At 37.8% G+C, this 21029-nt stretch overlaps 1 protein-coding gene across 5 annotated transcripts; it reads right to left on the minus strand.

Annotated features, from left to right (window-relative positions):
• Positions 1–2: 2 nt before the first annotated feature.
• Vinc (vinculin) lies at positions 3–20995 on the minus strand. 5 transcript variants are annotated; one of them, XM_069046258.1, is made up of 12 exons: positions 20789–20995; positions 19238–20343; positions 19092–19188; positions 10390–11277; positions 2506–2593; positions 2409–2441; positions 2111–2218; positions 1940–1996; positions 1717–1755; positions 1503–1624; positions 1107–1440; positions 3–658 (listed from the first exon to the last, which is right to left on the minus strand). In XM_069046258.1, exons 1-12 carry the CDS (start codon positions 20843–20845, stop codon positions 486–488), a joined length of 3102 nt encoding a protein of 1033 aa, XP_068902359.1. In that variant the 5' UTR covers positions 20846–20995; the 3' UTR covers positions 3–485. The 5 variants fall into 5 exon arrangements, with proteins under 5 accessions (XP_068902359.1, XP_068902355.1, XP_068902356.1 ...); XM_069046254.1 differs by lacking the exon at positions 1717–1755; XM_069046255.1 differs by lacking the exons at positions 1717–1755; positions 2409–2441.
• Positions 20996–21029: the final 34 nt, after the last annotated feature.

Below are 21029 nucleotides of genomic sequence, written 5' to 3' on the forward strand. Positions count from 1 at the left end.
AGTCTATTAAATATAAACAATATATTTATTAATTCGTTACATAAAATTTTCAATCCAAATAGACAAAAAATAGTTAAAAAATTAATATATTAGAAATAAAAACATTTAAAGCAACTCTTTTTAAATATTTAAGCATCTTAACAGGATCAGGCCATGGATATTGCTTCGTTTACTTTCAACAAAAAAACGAACATGGCCGTCTAAACACAAATTTGGCACTATTGCACTTCCTCATAATATAAATACTTTCGAATATACATTTTCCATATAATATATATATTTATAATAAAGCATAGAAAAATAACTATCGTATTCCACTAAGGCAAGTTTCCTAATCACTATAAAGGATTAATGACCGACGATCACGACCTACTCGTGATCGTCCTCGTTAGTTGTCGACGTGTTAAACCTAATTAAAACTGAACACAGTGTATCGATTGAAAACAACAAAACAACCAAATCGAGATTCTGGATTCTTCATTCTCTTAAGCGTAGGAATACCACGGCTGTCTTCGCACCCATCTCAACTTACCGTGGGTTTGTGCGTGAATCTTGACGCTGGCGCTTTCCGCCGCCCTTACCGTCTCCTTCACGCTCTGCATCAGGTTTTGGGCGTTGCCTTCCAACATCTCGGTCGCTTCGCGGTCCTCTTCGGAACCTGATTCCGAAAATTACGTCAAAATCTGCAAGGCTCTGTGTCGAATCGGCGAGACATGAGCAAATACAGAACGATCACGCACAGAATGCCCAAAAGGCGAAAAATCATTTCTTGAAGCTCTCCGAAACAAACTAGTTTCCCGCTGGGTTTTTTCTTGATAAACAAATGATTACTCTTCGTTCATACTGAATACTTGAGGACCCGACTTCACCTTTTGAACATTCTGGCCGATTCCATTCTGATTCGTCAATTTATTCTGCCCCGCCCACTTTGTCCAATTTGGCCACTCCCTCACAGGACGCGCCAAATTCAAATCTCGCCGACTCCACTCACCATCTCATACAAACCTTTCGTGGGCTTCCCCTTCTCTGCGTGAGCGTACGTTTACAAACAGAGCGATTATTTACAAAGCTACTGACGACACATTCTCCGCGTCCCCGTATCTCACCTTGCGCCCCCAACATCGTGGCCTTGACCGTGCTCAAGATCTTAAGCTGGGTCGCTATCGTGGGGATCCTCTCGCACACCTGGAGCAAGTTGGTGCGGATCCGCTTGTCGGTGCACTCCCTCGCCAGCTGCTTGGCGATCCTGGTGACGTCGTCGCTGGCGTCGGCGATGGCCTTCGCCGTCGCAATCAGCTCCCTCTTGCTGCCCTTGTCGTCGTTGTGGACCAGCTCGGAGAGGCGGGCCATCAGCACGGCCATCCTCTTGGCGGCGGCGATGAGGTCGTTGTCCTTGGCGGACCACTGGCGCACCTCGCGGTGCAAATTGTGGGCGGCGACCTTCGAACGAAAACAAAACAACGCGTAGAGTCACGTGGTTAACTCGGCTCGGACGGACGTACCATGATTGGCTGGCTCGCGCTGGGGGCGTGTCTGAACACGTCGTCCTCGTCGTCGGTCTCCGGGGGCGGCGGACGCATCGGGGCGCCGTCGTGCGGCAGGGGCGGTCTCGGCGGCGCCATATCTAAACAATCACACCGAACGCCGCTCAAACAATTGTTCACAAGCGATGGAAAAAAATAAATAAATATGAGGCATGCCAGCCAAGACAATTACCATCTTCTAAGATATATTCCGGGATAAAACTGCAATATCCTGGATGCGTGTAAAACAACAAAAGGACGAAATTAAAACGGTGTTAGTGTCTGGATTGTTAGACAAATCTGGACCGACGTCAAAACAACCAAGCATCGACTAGCAAGAAGCCCACTATGTTCGCATGCGTTTTTATTGTGTTAGTCGGACATGCTCGCAAACTCAATTTCTCGTGATATTTTACCTGGCTCGTGGTATGAGCTGGGGATAAGTTCTTGACAGAGCAAGTCGGAATTATCCCCTGACGCGACACGAAAAGAAAAAGAAAAAAAATTCAATTAGAAATGAGAATTCATCGGTCGTCGAGACAGCATCACCGTCTCGTCATTGGGTATGTACAAAGTGTTCAAGATACCTCTGGCCCATTTGGGCAGGGGACTGACGCGTCCGTGCTGGTGAGGTGTGGGGCTGAGCGCCCCCGCATCTCGGTGTGGGGTCGGGGTGTTTCTTAGCGGTTCGCCAACTACAAATTTTAGCCGTAAGAGAAGCCGTTATTTCTACAGCGTGTCAAATTATGAATAATTATGTACAACGATTACAAAATACAAAATCAATTAAACAATCAAAGGCGCGACTGACACTCAAATGTGAACACAAGTTACGATTATGATAATAATAATAATAGTGGTAGTTATCGTGTCCAAACCCAATACCTTTGTCAATAAAGTAACTGTTGGGGGCGGGTTCTGTAATGATAATTAATAAGTGGTGAGTTCGATTGTTTGAGATGGGGAGCGGTATGGTACTGACCCAGGTTCAGGTTGTTGACGTCCGGCAGCGGGGGCAGTTCGGGGTTGATCTGGACAGCTGTGCGCACATCTCCGACCGCGTTCAGCAACTGGAAAAGAATCATGGAAAGTCTGTCGGGTGTTGCGTTGCAAGTATTGCAATGTGCGAGAGCGAGTTGTCATCTTGTTCTTTAAGCGAAGGTGCGGCGCAGAGCACGCGTACGTTTAACGCCCTCTATCAACAATACCTTTCAACCTCACATACTCAGTTTATTCTAAGAAGTATCCTACCAAAATATTAAAAAACAATAAAGGTATACGCGCGGTTTTTTCCAAAATGTTTCATTTGCTTTTATTTTTTTATATTCACTGTAGGAGTGCCCGGTCTTTCGTTTATTTTTTGCCAAGAACCAAAACAGAGCACACAACTTACTGTATATTTGACGCGTCCAACGCCATCTATCAACAAATACGAAGTTTGATTACCACTATACAGGTGTCTCAAAATTCGCGAATTCCGAATTCAGAGCGTTTAGGGGACCACTTCAGTGGTCCAAATATGGAAATTAAAAAAAAATCGGGACTCCCCCCACAAAGATACATTGGCCTGAAGGTGCACTCTTTGAAGTGCGTTTTCTTCCAATACAGGCTAAAAAGTTCAGTGTTTATTGTTATTTATGGTGTAGATGATTGTGGAAAATAATAACGTAAAACAATTTTTTGATTAATACCTTTACTTTGGAGTAAAAAAAATCTTAAATTTATGTAATTTTTGGCAACGTAGCTAGAATAGTATTTTGTCACTGTGGATATGAAGGCTGCTCACAGTTGGTCTAAGTACAAGTCACCTTCAAAAAAAATGTCCAAAGCTAATTTTAGTCTCAAATCGCTCCTTGTAACTCTATCTTCCAAAAAATATGTTAGAGAAAATATTTCACCGACGTATTTTAAAACAGTTACATGTTTTGATATGTAGTTATTTTAATTCATTTGAATGACCATAAAAAATTTTAATATCGATAGCAAAACAAAATAATTGTTTTAAACATTTATTTAGAATAAGAAAAACTATTTTACAAATGAATACTATTATAAAATTGAACAGATTTTAGGAATTTGGAAGGAAATTCCGGATGCGTTTCTGCTATTTTGTACCTTGCCCATATTTTTTTAAAATCAGCGTGTACGGCTTCTGAAGCTTGTTCGCTGAACTTCCCTAAACCACCACTCTCATGTTTACAAAATTCTTCAATATGGTAAAATATAGCATGAATTTTTGGGGTTACACTTATATCCAGTTGAATAAAATCACTCTTAAATTGCTGAATAGCATTTTCAAAATTATTCAGCAAATTATTACCAAAACATGATTTTACAACTAATTCAAAAGTACACAAACACTGAACATATTTTAAACAATTAAGAGGACAAATTGAACGTAAAACATCGACCTTAGCAAGTAACAAACGGCAGGAGTTTCCATTGAATGAACCTCCATAGAAAGCTTCTTTCTGCACATGGCAAATTCCTGCCCATTTTTCACAAACTTCTGGAAAGTCTTTGTTCATAGCAGAGTAAATATTATTGACAACACCCATCATTAAGTGTAATTCTGGAGGTGGAATAATTTTCAGAATTATTGCGTTTTCAACTGATGATTGAATGATGGGAGGGAAAATACAGTTGCCAAATTTCTTCAAATCATTTTTGTTTCCTCCGGAAATTGACCAATTATTATTATTCTTTGTATTACTCTCCAAAGATCTTAAAGTACCTTTATTGAGCAAGTGATATTTATCAATATTACACCACGTGCAAGGATACATTGAACTATGTGTCATTATTCCCGTAAGAATATTAGCAAGTTTCAAATCAGTAGCAACATAGAATTTATGAATATCATTCAATTTCAACAAGTTCCACAATTTCTGTATATTATGGTAATTTTCCTGCACACCACATACGATTCCAATTATGAAGAGTTGCTTAACACTAGTATCCTTTACATTTCTACTACTACTTCCTTGTTTGCTTAAGCCACAGTCATATTCATTTTCATTTTTTTGTAACAGACTAAGACAGATTTTCAAAAACCCTCCGCCTCCATCAATTCCAACTTTAATGATGGCATCTTTATATTGCCTTTTATCCATTACGCATGATATAAATTTTTGTATATTATTGCAAAACACCGTTGCCTTAGTAGTAACAGATTTAACTTCTCTATTGACTTCTTCAACATAATCTATTTCTGCTATTTGAAAAAACTCATCTACCGAGTGGTAGGTATCTCGAAGTTTGGTTTTAATATTTGATTCAAATATTTTTGCTCCAGCAGCTTTACGTAACTCTGATGCTAATTTTAACGTTTTATTTATACTCAAATCCAAAGATAATTGTATTTTCGACAACTGGCCAGTAGACAAATTTGTATCTTTATTAACTGAATCTTTTTTATTGAAGTTTACGGAAATTGGACGTCCTGTATTTGTAGATAATGAAATCATATTTTCCTCGATTGTATGCTGCTGCTTTTGTTTTAATACTATAGAGGCAACTATTTCTTGCGACTTTGGAGACCCAGTAATTTTTAATGCATTTAAATATTTCCTACCTTTGGTACAGTTGTGAGGCTTTCCTTTTGAAACAGCAGCCAAACAATGATTACATATTTTTGTAATTTTTCTTTTACGTATTATTTTATTATTTTCACATTTCGATGGACGTCCTGGTTTTTTTCTTTTGTGTAAATGTGGAAGAAGTGTAGATCTTGCAACTTCACAAAGTAAGCAGACACAAACAGCGTTGTTTCTTGTTACGACTTGTGGACGAATATCCAACTTGGAATAATCAATCTGCTGTATTTTTCTATTGAAACAATCTTTGCGGTATTCTTCCACAACTATTCTGCACGTACCACATAAAGAACAGGGCAATTTGGAATCTTCCATTTAAATACTTAGTTATCGTTTGGAGCTGCGTTTTGTTAACGAGCCGCATTTCCTTCACTTTTTCAAAACACAAAGCACAAACCATTCTTCTATTTTCTTCGTGAGTTTTCATTTTTTTATTTGTGGCAACAATAACGAAAACAAACACTTAGTACAACAATAACAAGGAATCAACTTGGGCAACAGTAAAGAACATTAACAAAAATGACAATTTAATTTGAAATGTCAAATCTTTCCCATAGCACACTACGATGACTACGGTAAGGAAATATATTCGTAATAGATAATCCCAGCAGTCACAATTATGCATAATTTTAAAAATAACAAACAAATTTTTACTTGCAGAATAAAAGATAGCAATAAATTTAACTATAGGTCAAAATATGCATTTTCATAAAAACCCATCGATAAAAATTTTTGAATCTTACATTAAAAAGAGAATAGCAAGAAATAATTTGAACTGAAAATTGGACTTGGACATTTTTTTTATACATAAGTCATGGTTAGGCGAACTGTGTGCTATGTATTGAACAAAATTAAAGTGCTTATATCTTCTTCAGGAAGAGGGAATTTTTTTTTCTAAGTATTTTTCGAGCTCCACTGGGTCCTTCCCTACCACGCTCTGAATTCGGAATTCGCGAATTTTGAGACACCCTGTATGCTATATTTAGGAATATCTTATTAAAACTCGGTATTGTCTCCAGAAAGTACTAAATGAATATCAAAAAACGATATGTAAGCCGGATTTATACAGGTGTCTCAAAAATGGCGCCCAATCTCTTGAGGGATTAAACTATTTGAAGAGTTGAATTCAATTTCGTTGTGAATTTTTTTTCCTTTGACTATTTTCTAAGTTATACACATTTTAAAATAAGCAAATTTGGCAACATCGGTTGGTATGCACAATCAACTAAACCAATTCTTCTTTGAGGTCAATGTTGCCACTGTTATTCTAGCGTATTTTGGTAGGTCATTACTCTAAAAAGAATTACTTCGGTGTTGTTCCACTACCTAAAGGGGTCTTGGAAAAAGTAACATTGTAAAGTAATCTATAATTCAGCTGTAAAATTTGGTAATAAAGGAGATAGATCTCTTTGAAATTACCATATTTAAGAGCAAGTTATACAAAATCTGTTGGTCCGATCAAATTTTGTATTGAGATTTACCTTCCCAGACTTCTATTCTTTAAGACCCTTAGGAGATTGGGCGCCATTTTTGAGACACCCTGTATGTATTTATTGACAGTGAAGTACATTTTGCTTGTTCGTTTTCTAATAATTCCAAATTTTCGGTTGCACAAAAAATGTTGTGTAGACTTTAGCCGCGAAATCCTTTAACAGCCTCGAGATTGTCAGCCTCGGCCGCAAGCGGCCTCCTCGCACATAACTATTTATGCTTTTATTTTCACAATTACGAGTACGAACCAATCTACGACTCCATTTTTCATTCTCACGACCAACCGATTTTCCAAATTACATATTCTCATTGTGCAGCATTTTCACATTGAAAAACAAAGCCTTGACAACCGTTTCATCTCGAGATTTTATTTCAGGAAAATTTTTATACAGTATTTATCGAAATTCTGTAAACTCTGAGATCACAGATTTCCACGAAAAAGTTCTGTTCCAAGAATGTTTGTTTAATAACGGATGTCTCGAAGTACATATTTGCCGATTGATACCAAACCAATTTTTTCATGCTGGTAGCAAAATTTCAATTTACGATTTGCTAATGAAAAACGAAAATAAAGAATCAAGTAATTTTTTCCACTTGAACCAACTCGGCAATAAAACGTTTTAAGTGACGAGATAAATAAATTATCTGCAAGGTTACCAACGTTAATAAAAGCCACGAGATAACACTTGCAGAATGTGTCAATTTGGATTGCGCTTTTTCTCTTTTTTAAAACGAGAAACAAAATAAAAGAGTCTTATTCAATCACCCAAAATTAATCATTGTCGATTTTATCCCATGATACTGGTATTTTGCACCATCTAAAATATCCCATCAATTCTGTTTCCCGTGTAGGTGGAGCAGCGCATAAATTAAGCAAAATGTGCTAAAACAGTTGACACACTTTTCTCCACGTTGCATAATTAGAATTCACATTCAAGTCTGAACGTTTGAAGCCGATTTCGTTTCGTTTACATTTCCGAGCGATTTTTTCCGTTTTGAAGTAAAAAAAATCTCCAACTGCAGATTAACACCTAAACGACGTAGATAAAGTATTGTACAAACAGAAAACTGAATAATTATTGTTCGCAAAAAATAATCACTATTAAAAAATGTATGTTCGTATGTAACGAGCGTTCAAAAAATTGTGGCCAAGCAGGTGGCATTTACAATAAAATGAATAAAGTGAGGTTATGTAAATACAGGAAATACATAATAAGTAGTTATGTGAGATAATGTCAAACTTAATTTTAAATGGTAAATGACGAGCTGCGTTTTTAAAAGCGAAAATCGCTCCTTGCTTGTCTACATTTTTTTAAATGCTCGTTCCTTTAATATGTTTTTAAAAACATATGTATACAGGGTGTCTCAGCTAAGACTTTCGAGCCTAATATCTCGGTTATTTGCCAACGGATTTTTATGAAATTTAAAATGCAGATATTTTAGGCCGTGAAGGTTCAATTAGTAATAATAAAATTACCTCAAGTTAAAAAATGTAATTTTAACACATGTTTCCTTTATCGAAAATTATTATTAGATTGTTAAACATTAAAAAATAGGAGTCTACACAAACAATTAAGTTTCAACGAAAACATTAGATTTTGTCGTTAAAAATTTAATGTGAAATTTGAGGAGCAGTTACCTTTCGAAACAATTGATGATTAATTGTCAAGCAATATTTTGTACATCCTTTAAGAGTCCGTCACAGCTCCCAAATTCGCATTTTGCAATTTACGTCGTTATTACTCAATCAAAGTAAAAATAGTTTTAACAAAAAAGGTATTAAAAAATGACGTCCATTTGGCAAAGTACTTTTTTTTGGTGTAGTACAAAAAAAAGGATTTTTTCTTTAAAGTCTGTCAAAATTGGGCACGCTTTATTAGAAACGTCAAATTGTGAAAATTGATTGAAAATACTCTAAAAACAGACTACAGCGGCAGAAATTTCAATATTGTTGAAAAAGGAAAAAAAAATTGCCTATGGAGAGTGTCGTAAGAACTTCACTAACACAGTTCGTTTTCTCGTGGAACACTATCCAAATGTAGGCTTTACAAAATGTAAGGTTAAGAGAGTCGTCAATTTATTTGAAGACACAGGAAGCGTACGTGAACTAAATTATCTTGCTAAAATATCCCGATCGTGTTTTAGTCCTTTATGGAAGAATTAAAGCATCCAGTATAATAAATTACGTCCAAATGTTATTTTTAACTTTGTAAGCGTTTGTAAGGTTAGCAAGATAAACGTCAAATATGTCACCTGCGCTTCTGCGAAAAGGGATGACCAAAATTCTGCAAAATTGCGTGTTTGTTTCATACGCGTCTACGTTTTTTCATTTGTAGCCACGTTTAACACAGTTTTTTGCTTTTTTCTTGCAAACCAGACGTCTTTCAAGGACGAGTTTTTCCCTACAGCACTTTTTATTGACGATCAATTTTTTATCTAAATCTTAATTGATTCAACATTTTAAAAAGGCATGTAAAAATTACGTTTTTAAGACTTGGGTGATTGCATTAATGGGATTTTATTCTTCAACGTCTAAATTATCTCCATTTTAAATTTCACAAAAATCCGATGGAAAATAACTGTGTTATTAGGCTCGGAAGTCTTAGCTGAGACACCCTGTATACAGGATGTCTCAAAATTCGCGAATTCCGAATTCAGAGCGTTGTAGGGGATCACTTCAGTGGTTCAAAAATGGAAATAAAAAAAAAAATCGGGACTCCCCCCACAAAGATACATTGGTCTGAAGGTGCACTCTTTGAAGTGCGTTTTCTTCGAATATAGGCTGAAAAGTTCAGTGTTTATTGTTATTTATGGTGTAGATGATTGTGAAAAATAATAACGTAAAACAATTTTTTGAAGAATAGCTTTACTTTAGAGTAAAAAAATCTTAAATGTTTGTAATTTTTCTTAAAAATGGGACGACAACGTAGCTAGAATAGTATTTTGTCACTGTGGATATGAAGGCTGCTATGTATTGAACAAAATTAAAGTACTTATATCTACTTCAAGAAGAGCGAATTTTTTATTCCAAGTATTTTTCGAGCTCCACGCTCTGAATTCGGAATTTGCGAATTTTGAGGCACCCTGTATGTACGTTCAAAGATAGTTTACGCACAAGAAGCTTTGTACATAAACAAATTATGTTTTTTTCAAACATCGTAAACTAAGTAATATCCCCGTTATGGATTTATGTGGTGGTTTATTTACAAATTCCTGAAACGTCGTCAATATTGGTCCTAAAAATGGAAAAACTGTCTCAGTTTCTCTTAATTTGAACTGTCGTTAGACTACGATACGACTAGAAAAAAAATTAGACGTGGGCACCGCGGTGCCCGTGTGGCGTGACGTTAACTAACTTCTTTACAATGTCGACGGTTTTTCCAACTACTTTGGTTGCTTTTCCCTCTTTTTGTTGAGAGTCAGTCCTCTTGATAAAAGTTCTCAATATATTTTCTTTCGTAAAAACTGTTCCACTACGAACTTAATAAATTCTATTTTACTCTGAACAAGTTATTTGCAAGAGAGAAGTTCCTCGTCAACAACAAAAACAACGTTTTTTGGAATAATTTTCAATTCCACTGTTTTGTTCACATGCACGACGCCTGAAGATCTGTCTGATCGTTTGTCTAACATCTTGTAAAAATATTTACAAGACCCCGTCGCGACCTAACTCAACTCGCGTCTCGGATAGAACTTTCGCAACATCCTTATCGCATCCTCATTATCATCCGTCGACCTTCATCTTGACGTCTCGTCTCGTCTCCCACGTTTCAACTCACCGCCTTGTTCGACTCCCTCCACCGCGAGACGGCGGTCGCGTCCGTCGGATCGACCGCCACCGACTTGGCGTCCTGCACCATCGGCGGCACCGTCCCCTGCAGCCTGTCCGACGCCCTGTTCACGTCGTCGATGAAATTCGGATCTTCGGAGTTGTCGCTCTCCTGCTTGGCCACCAGCAGCACCCTGTTGGCCAGACGGGCGATCGCCGACGTGTTGTCGACCATCTTCTGCGGCTGCCTGTTCTTGATCGCCTCCTCGCACAGGAACGTGTGCTTCCTCATCTGCTCCTGCGACGCCTTGATGAAGTCGGCCGAGTCGGTGGCCTCGTCGCACAGGTTCCTCATCTTGGTGACGGTGTCGGCGTACTGCTGGCGGAGATTCTCGAAGTGCTCGTCGGCGGCCTTGCTCGTGGGGTAGTTCATGCGGATGCTGCCGGCCGAGACCAGCTGCGGCGTCAGGCTGTCGACTTGGTTGGCGGCGCTCTGGAGGGCCTCGGCTAGTTTCTTGTTGCCGCCGCTGCCCCCGGCCGCCACCATCTTGGCGGTCTTGACGGCGCGGTTCGAGAACTGTTGGAGGTGGGCCGCCTTGTCGGAGAAGTTCTGGTCGCGATTGGGGGCGCCCTCGGGGGCTAACACGGCTTCGGTGAATTGCTTCAGCGGCGTCACGATGTCGATGAAGTCTTCGACGACTCTGTCGACGACTGCTTGGTTGATGCGCTCCTTCAGCTCGTGCAGCTTCTGGGAGAGCTTGCGCGCGATCTCTTGGGCTTCGGGGGTGCTGCCCTTGCCTTGGGCGCACAGGTCGGCGAGCTCGCGCGACAAGCCGTCCACTTCTTCGCACAGCTGGAGGATCTCGGCCTTTTGCCTACCGGGTAGACCATCGGCGACCTGGAGAAAACAAATTTTCGATCAGAATTGATAAATTCACCGTTCAAGTTGCTTTCGCGCTTCCGCTCGTCTTAACAAGACCCTCGACGTCTTCTTTCCGTCCTACCCAAAACAGAATACAAAAGGAAAACATCATCATGGAAAACTCGTTTTATAAGGGCATTGGCGCACTCGTCCCATAGAAAACTCCCCTACGGCTCGTTTTCTACGCTTGGGACTCGTGCGCCAAATAAACCCTTATAAAACTCGTTCTTTAATATACTATTCCGGCTCTGTAACATCCTTAGACACGTTAAACCAGTGAACGGTAATGTCAAAAAGGAAGAAGCTGACTCCCCACGTCATCATCGTGTAACAAAAGTTGATAAAGATAACGCAACAACGCTGTGATAAACAAAGACATCTAGATGTCTACAAAAGGAAGGTGATCTAATCTAGCTTAGCCGATAAAATGCGGAAAATCCACTGTTCCAAAAATTTTAACCGGATATGAGATTATTTGAGAGACATTCCACGAAGGTTTAGAAATACCGCTGCATAGGAAAATAACTGCAACACTTATGATAAGAAGGAAAAAAACGCTGCGAGCATTCATTTTTCTATTGTAAATCTAAAATGTTATGTACAGGGTGATTCAAGTTTTACCGCCCGCACGATTAACCCTATTAGAAAATTAGTAAAAATTACGAAACTTTAGGGTTACATTCCCTTCATATAAGACTTCAAACGTGTGCAATCAATTTTCCCGTATCACTTCATTCATGCCATAAAATTTAAAAAATTGATTTTTACAAAAAAAAAAAAAATCCGTGCACGCTCATAATTCACAGAACATATTTATCAAATTCGCATCAAAAGAAAATGATTAGTTTTTGAATTATTCCAATTTTAATATTAACACCGAAAAATGATTAAGATTTACAACTCCAGTGTCATAAATGAATAACTCATTGTTGGGAAACATCTGTTAAGAACTTTTCCAGTAATTCTTTAGTCCCTTTAAGGTACCCTAAATAACCCATATCAATCTCTATTGTGGAAGTGACCGCCCAATTTAATAATAAATCATAGCTAAGTTTGGCACTCAATATCGAATTCCATTTACATATTTCAAAAACCGGTGATGCTTTCATGATTTCAATGACATCAAGTTTTTGCCAAATGTTTGAAAGAACTCTCAGTTCAAAATTATGTAAATTATTCCAGCGGTTATTGAATTAAAACAAAATATTTACTCGTTTTATTAAAAATTTTTAAATTTTTACAAAATGTTCTACAGCGTTACACAATCATTCCTGAATTTTTTGACAATTTTAAATGGATTAGAAGTGTGTGTTTTACCACCCGCACGATTCGGATTAACCCTATTAAAAAAAATTCGTAAAAATTACGAAACTTTAGGGTTACATTCCCTTCATATAAGGCTTCAAACGTGTGCAATCAATTTTCCCGTATCACTTCATTCATAGCCATAAAATTTAAAAAATTGATTTTAACCAAAAAAAAAATTTTTTTTCCGTGCACGCTCATAATTCACAATTAATTCAAAGAACATATTTATGAAATTCGCATCAAAAGAAAATGATTAGTTTTTGAATTATTCCAATTTTAATATTAACACCGAAAAATGATCAAGATTTACAACTGCAGTGTCATAAATAAATACCTCATTGTTGGGAAACATCTGTTGAGAACTTTTCCAGTAATTCTTTAGTCCCTTTAAGGTACCATAAATAACCCATGTCAACCTCTACTGTGGAAATGACCGCCCAATTTATTAATAAATCATAGCTAAATTTTGCACTTTAATATCGAATTCCATTTATTTCAAAAAACCGGTGATGCTTTCATGATTTCAATGACATCAAGTTTTTACCAAATGTTTGAAAGGAGTCGCAGTGAAAAATTATGTAAATTAATCTAGCGGTTATTGAACGAAATATTTACTTGTTTTATTAAAAAATTTGAAATTTTACACAATCATTCCTGAATTTTTTGAGAATTTTAAATGGATTAGAAGTGTGTGTTTTACCGCCCGCACGATTAACCCTATTAAAAAATTAGTAAAAATTACGAAACTTTAGGGTTACATTCCCTTCATATAAGGCTTCAAAGTTGTGCCATCTATTTTCCCGTATCACTTCATTCATGGCCATAAAATTTAAAAAATTGATTTTTACAAAAAAAAATCTCCGTGCACGCTCATAATTCACAATTAATTCAAAGAACATATTTATGAAATTCGCATCAAAAGAACATGATTAATTTTTGAATTATTCCAATTTTAATGTTATGTAACACCGAAAAATGATCAAGATTTACAACTGCAATGTCATAAATAAATACCTCATTGTTGGGAAACATATGTTGAGAACTTTTCCAGTAATTCTTTAAGCTTGTTTGACACCATGCTAAATTTTGTAGAAAATTTGTTAGAAAATGAGAGAGACCCTCGATCAGGACCAATGAACGATCAGGATCATAGTCTGTCTTTGTCAGATCCTGGTCGTTCATTGGTCCTCTTTCATTTTCTAACAAATTTTCTACAAAATTTAGCATCGTGTCATACAGCCTTTAGTCCCTTTAAGGTACCATAAATAACCCATATCAATCTCTATTGTGGAAGTGACCGCCCAATTTAATAATAAATCATAGCTAAATTTTGCACTTTAATATCGAATTCCATTTATTTCAAAAACCGGTGATGCTTTCATGATTTCAATGACATCAAGTTTTTACCAAATGTTTGAAAGGAGTCTCAGTGAAAATTATGTAAATTAATCTAGCGGTTATTGAACGAAATATTTACTCGTTTTATTAAAAAATTTGAAATTTTTACAGTGTTCTACAGCATTACACAATCATTCCTGAATTTTTTGAGAATTTTAAATCGGTTAAAAGTGTGTGTTTTCGCTCGAGCGGTAAAACTTGAATCACCCTGTACTTATGTATAATAGACTTTTCAAATATTTCTTGACAAGTAGATGAAATTAAAAAACAGTGTTTTTTCTCTATAAGAGTGCAAAATAGTTATCTGTACAACTAGTTATGAAAGTCATACTTTTTTTCATGAATTTGCAGTTTGATTAACGAGGGCGTAGCCCGAGTTAATCAAGCAAATGAGTGAAAAAGAAGAGACTTTCATAACGTGTTGTACACGCTATTTTGTTCATATCCTTGTAAGTTGAGAAGTTTGGCTTAAAAGGATTTATGAAGAATTAAAAAAAAAGCAAAAAAACTGCTTTCATTACGATTTTTCGATTAAAAAAGTGCTACTTTCATTACGATATGCAAAAAAATACAATACTGGTGTAACATCGGTTAATTTGGATCTTATTATACATTTGCACCGAAGAAAATAATCAGGAAATCATTTAAATAATTTTTAACAATTGTCAAAGTTGTGAAATTATAAGATTTTTGGAGCTTCATTCGCCTCAGTATCAAAAACTACAGCGAATAGAGCAAAATTGTGCAGAATGTAGCAAGGTCAGGTCAAGCTGGAAATATTTACTATAAAATTGTTTTGTAACAAATATTTTTTATAAAATCTTTTACATTAAATAAACAGATTGAAAAATATACATTGTCTTCTTTTTTTAGTATTCATTCAAATGAATGAAATGCATGATTAGTTTTTTCTTTAATTTTTCACCCACTAAAAAACCGTTCCGAGGAGAAATAAAAATTATAAATAAAAGAAAAATTATGCACAAACTTGAGAGGAGCATTTCCAAGTTTCGCAAAAAATATAAATTAAAATATGTATTACATTTTTCGGCGTCAAAATCGAAGATCATTGGAAATTAATTCTAACTGGCATTTTAATAATTTTTTTCCAGTAAAGGACGGCTATGGAAAACAAAATTTCCGAAAATGTGATAAACTGTCACTTGTCAATTTACGGTTTTAAGCAATGTTGCTCTATCTGCGGTAGTTTTCAATACAAAAACGTGATTTTTTAAATTTTAGCAATTTTTGAAAATCACGTATTTTTTTGTTGCAAATATACAGGCTGACTCCTCCCGAACGGCCGATACTCCACGAGTGTATTTGTACATGAAAATAATGTAAAAAAAAACTAATATGTTCTTATCCGATTTTCATTTGTTTTCAAGTTACAGCATCATTAAAAATTTTATCTAGTGTTCTACTTGTATCCAAATTTTCGCTTGTTTTCACATTAAAAACATTTTGTAATCAGAGTATGCCATGTTTGAGGCTGGTGTTTTTTCTTTTATTTCACCTCGTAGTAGGCGTTGAAGAGTCGATCGTGAACGAACAACTCGTGTAAAACGTAAGATTTAAACAGCTGAACCGTGATCCGTAACCTATCTTTTAATCGGTTCAATTGGAGTGTTTACAGTAAGTCGTACTTAAATAGCACAAAACGATCGAGAATAAATAAGCACTGTTGGAATTTCCCATTTCGTTCATTTTCTTTAGAAACTGGTACCAAACGAAAGAATTAACCTAAGTCTCGTTCCACGGCGTCGCAACATTTTTTTAAGCAAACAAATCACGTTGCCAACTGCCAGACCAATCAAATCAAAATCATCCTCTAGTACGTTACGTCTAAATCAGATTGTATTTGTTTTGGTATCGTTGACAGAACTATTCCATAGATAAATTATCGCTTCACAAAATCGCGTTTTTCTCAACTGTCAAGGTCGAGTTGTAAAAAAAATATGAACAATCTGGTTACAAAATCAAAAATAGATGATACTGTAATCGTGACAGTTTGCCAAGCTCTGTTGCTTAATCGGGATTAATGAACATCAAATAAAAATATCATTCAACTGATTATTTTTAAATCCTACCAGAATATACAGTTGGTTGCAAAAAAACGGAAATTGTCAGTATAAAGTTGGCACCTTTTTTGCAATTTTTCCATAGTGTGAAACCTTCTTACGAGAGATAGGTTAGAATTAACGTCAAAATTCAATGACATTTTTAAAAATTATTTGATAGGTATTGTCAAGTAGACAATACCTACGTTTTTTTCTGCAACTAACTGTACAATTAAAAGAATTTGAAGACTAATGAATTAATTTTTAACTACTGATTAATCCGAGTGACTTTATTACTGTTATTATTTATGTAATTCAATCAAATTTGTATCGTTCATAGTCAAACTTTTTGTGACTTCATTTTAACGGAAACGACCTCAACTTTGAATTGAACATCACAAAATATTTGTTTCTAACCGAATCGTATCGATGAATTCATTTATAAATAAAATAAATATTTGTTTTCAATCAATATCGAGTGGACCAGTCGCAAAAACAGCTAGGCCCCCACACCGTGCAGCATTTCATGAATTGTTTATTATCCTGACCTCTCACATTCTCGTCCGTTTCGATATTTCCATGACGCCGACCCGAATTAAAACAATTTTAGCGATTCTTGCTCTACCAATCACCACTCGCAGAACAAACAACGAGAAGATGAATGCACGAGTAAAATAAACAATTTCTTTTTTGTTCGAGTCGTCGTCCGAATTCACGTTTCGACAAAATATTTTTTCCGAATAATGCAAGCTTCACGCTATCTCCACCGCATCTGTGCCGGAAGCAATGCCGTTTGAAAGATAACCTTGCGAAAAACCGCAAAACGTCGGATGTCGCACTAAAAAAAAAATCATTCATTCGTCACGACCACTCTAGTTTTTTCAGACTTGATGTAATCTCAAGAACGTGGTGAAGAAACGGTAAAGAACTTTTCAAAATTAACGAGTTCGCGATATTCCTCACAAACATTTTTTTTTTTTTTTTTATTATTAAAAGTGACAGTTCACTGATTATCGAGGAGGAAAAAAGCATCAAAACATCCAGTTAAAAAACATAAACCAATAAATTAAAAAAAAACACGGCGTACGTGGTGCCCGTGTGGCGTGGCAAAAAGACGACGTCCCAAAACACAATAAAATGTGTAAGAGCAGCAACTGAGCCACCTTGATCACCGGATCTGGATCATATTGAACACGCGTGGGACGAAGTAAAATGACCAATTGAAGATTAAAATTTCATGTCGGTGACCAAAAACACGTCAAAATGTGAAAAAGCATCAGTTACGAGATGACCAGCTTCATCACAGGACCTGAATCCTATTGAACACACGTGGGACAAAGCAAAAAGGCAAATTGGAGATTCAAATTTGTCGACAATAACCCAAAACGGGGTAAAATGTGCAAAAGAAGTCACCACAGATGGCCAGCCACCGGATTTGAATCCAATTGAACACATGTGGAACTGATTAAATGTAATCGACTGTAGCAAGCTCTTCAGATGGACACTTATTAAGATATAATAAACGCTTTGATCGTTGTATAAGTTGGAAAAAAATCGCAGCAGTTTTAAATTATCTTGGAATTTATTCAAAACAGACAAAGCAACCGAGACTGTTCTCCATTGTCGGATAAATCTAACAAAGTGGCAATAAAACAGATTTAGATCTGAAACTGCACAAGTTCACCTATTTTCTCTTCCAATCCTACAAATATCCAAGCTTTGTTATTTTTCGCTTCTTTCCACCAAAAAAAAATTTCTTTTGGCGACAATAAAAATCTCTTCGCCTCGACACGTGTGCACGCAATTAACAGCATTGTCGCTAAAAACGCTAACGAAAAAAATATTTAAAAATAAACCACACACCGGTTAGCGCTGTTAAAAATAAAATACAAACAAAACTGATTCAACCAATCTAATTTTAGACTGTTCGGACGCGTAATCGAATCGGCCAATTTTAATTTGATTTTCGTCCGAAATCGATTATTTCAACGCTCGACGAGCCTAAAATGAGCGGTGGCGCACGCTGTATTTTTGGTCCACGCCGTATACCAATAAAACGAGACGAAATCCGTTTCCGGGGCAAAGAAACTCGACACTGGACGAGTTTCTCTTCGGAATTTGCAACTACAGTCGATTTATTTGACTCTGACACCAACAACAGTCAAATTCAATTTATACAGGGTGTAACAAAAATAAGTGCATTAATTTTAACTGGTAATAGTACTCATCAATTACAACTTTTCTAAATAAATTTTTTTCGAAAACAAATTCTGAAGGGTTTTAAAAATTAATTTAAATTTACTAAAACTTTGCTTTCCAGTCTATCAAACAATTTTAATCTAAATAGCTACATTTAAAAAAGAAATAAAACAAGGTGGTAACAAAAAACAAACGAAAGTGAGACCTTTTTATTCATCAAATACAATACGAAGGGAATAAAAACATTCAGTTTTTGCGATTCCTGTTTAATAAAATGTTCAGATTTATAAAATTACATCCAACGTCAAAATAAAAGGTGGACAAATGGCAATTCAATTTTGCAAATTGAAAGAAATTTTATTTAGAAAAATTGTAATTGATGAGTACTATTACCAGTTAAAATAAACGCACTTATTTTTGTTACACCCTGTATGTCAAAAGCAACAAACCTGTACCCAAAAGACAGACAGTGAGGTTTTATAATAAAAAAACAATATCCAAAAAGGACAAAATATCCTGTTCTAGACTAGACTAGAACACACTCTCTAGCGGTTCCGCTTTGTTGCGATACTGTTACGACTGACGCAACTCCTCCCCAAAAAAAAAAAACAAACAAACATGGCCTTACACTCTTGAGACAATACAATTTAAGTGATTCCCTCTGTACACAGATAAAAAAAACGTGTTTGTTTATTTTTTATCATAAAAGCCCCACTGACCCACTTCGCCAGTTTAAACATTTGCAATTCGAACCAGACCTTGACCTTTTAGCCACCGTTCTAATCTCAAACCTCCCTTGACCTTAATGTGTTATCAACAACTCACCTTTCTCCCTTCTTCGACGATAAGCGCGATCGCCCTCCGGCCCAGCCCTTTATCATCGTGTCCCGGATTCGACAGCCACTTCCTGGCCTGTTCCAATCTGAAATTGCACCGTCGTGACTGGAACCTCGAAGCCTCGCCGGACTCACCTTCCCTGCACCGTATGCGCGGTCTGCTGGAGCCCCGCCTTGTCGACGGCCACCACCGCGTTCAGCACGCTCTGCTGGAGGTGCCCCAGCTTCTCCTTGATGCCCCTCGCGAGGGACTCCGCCTGGGGCGTGGCGCCCTTGCCGTCCTGTCGCAGCTCGCACAACGCGTCCGTCATGGTGTTCAGCTCCGAGCACAGCTTGTTGATGTTGCGGGCGTCTTGGGGGAGGCATCTTTCGGCCACTTTCTGGGCGGCTTCGATGATCTGTCTGAGGGACTTCTCGCCGATGCCGCCGCGGACCGCGTTCGGGTCCAGCAGCCAATCGTTGGCGGTGTTGATTTTGTTCTGTATCGCGTTCTGCAGCTTTTTCAAGACCGTCAGGTTGTCGAGGTCCGACTGCTCTTCGTCGTAGCTCGTCAGTTGGAGCACTCGGATGATTTCGTTGATCTCGTCGGTCATTCGTTGCGCCAAGTAGTTGCGGTTCTCGATGGCCTCTTCGGCGCGTTTGCCCCCTTGGGATACGATCTGGATGTAGATCTTCATCGAGCAGATCAAGATCGGCGCCAGAGTCTTGACTTGGTCGAGGCAGCGCACGAGAATCTCGGAGTGGACCTGGTGGGTCAACTCCTTCTCGCGGGCGCTCACCTCTCGGCTGACCTTGCTCAAGCAGGGAGACAAGTCGCGCAGGAACTGCACCAGCTCGTCGAGGGTCTCGATCACTTCGGCCACGGCCAAATAATCCAGGACTCTGTGACACTCCCTGATGATTTTTCTCACTTCGGACTCGTCGAAACATAATAAAAGGGCCGAAGTGGCCTGGAGGATGCCTCCGCTGCCCTCGATGAGCCTCTTCCGCGCGGGCGAGGAGTAGGGGTCGGATTTGAGCATGCTGCTCGCCTCCTCGAGCAACTTGGAGGACCTCTCCACGCGGACCAGCGCCGCGGGCATGTCCTGCCGCAGGATGGCGTCGTCCGAGCTGTTGATCGTCTCCCGTCCGACTTTGACCAGATTGGAGACGGCATTGCTGACGCTCTTGACTGGCTGTTCCAGATCAGGCATGGGGATTCCATCTTCGGCCTCTTCGTGCAAAATCACCAGTTTCGAGACCTTTAAAACAGTTAATTTATGCGGACCAGATGTGACATTCACAGGTGGGCGTAACCCTAGGCGAGATAAGAGTGAATAAATTTGACCAAGTTGTAAACACAATGGAAGACATAACCTTATTTGGAGCGGTAAAAGTTCGGCAACAGCCGACGGTAAAAAGGTTGTAAAAGCGCAATGAAAATCGCTGGAATGGAACGTGACGGCGAAAAGTGAATTTCCACCGGAAAAATCGGCGTTTCTTTTCGGGGTTAATTGACGTTTTTGGACGAGATTCGATTGTTTTGGTGGACAACACCCACTTCGATTTTGTTAAATTTGGCCGGAAACACGAACCGGAAGCGACTTTTCGCGTATCTGCGAGTTTGCAAAGTCGCCCACGGTTCGATTAATCGCGTTAATTGGTGCGTTTAATTAATAAGTCTGGATTTTCTTTTATTTTCATTACCTGTTGTGCAACTGGCTCCAAAATAGATTCAATTGTTTTCGTATGAAAAACCGGCATTTTCACTGTTTTTCTTTAAATTAATTGATAACAAACACTGTCACGTAACTAAACAATCGGAACCTTCTAAGGAACGACCATAAACCAAACGATAAACACAAGAAATTAATAGCGACTTATAAATAAACCCAACTCACCTTAACGCGCCACCTGGCGGCTGAAACGATCCCCACCTACGACCAAT

The sequence above is a fragment of the Tenebrio molitor genome, chromosome 4 (assembly GCF_963966145.1).
Source record: "Tenebrio molitor chromosome 4, icTenMoli1.1, whole genome shotgun sequence".
Taxonomy (NCBI): domain Eukaryota; kingdom Metazoa; phylum Arthropoda; class Insecta; order Coleoptera; family Tenebrionidae; genus Tenebrio; species Tenebrio molitor.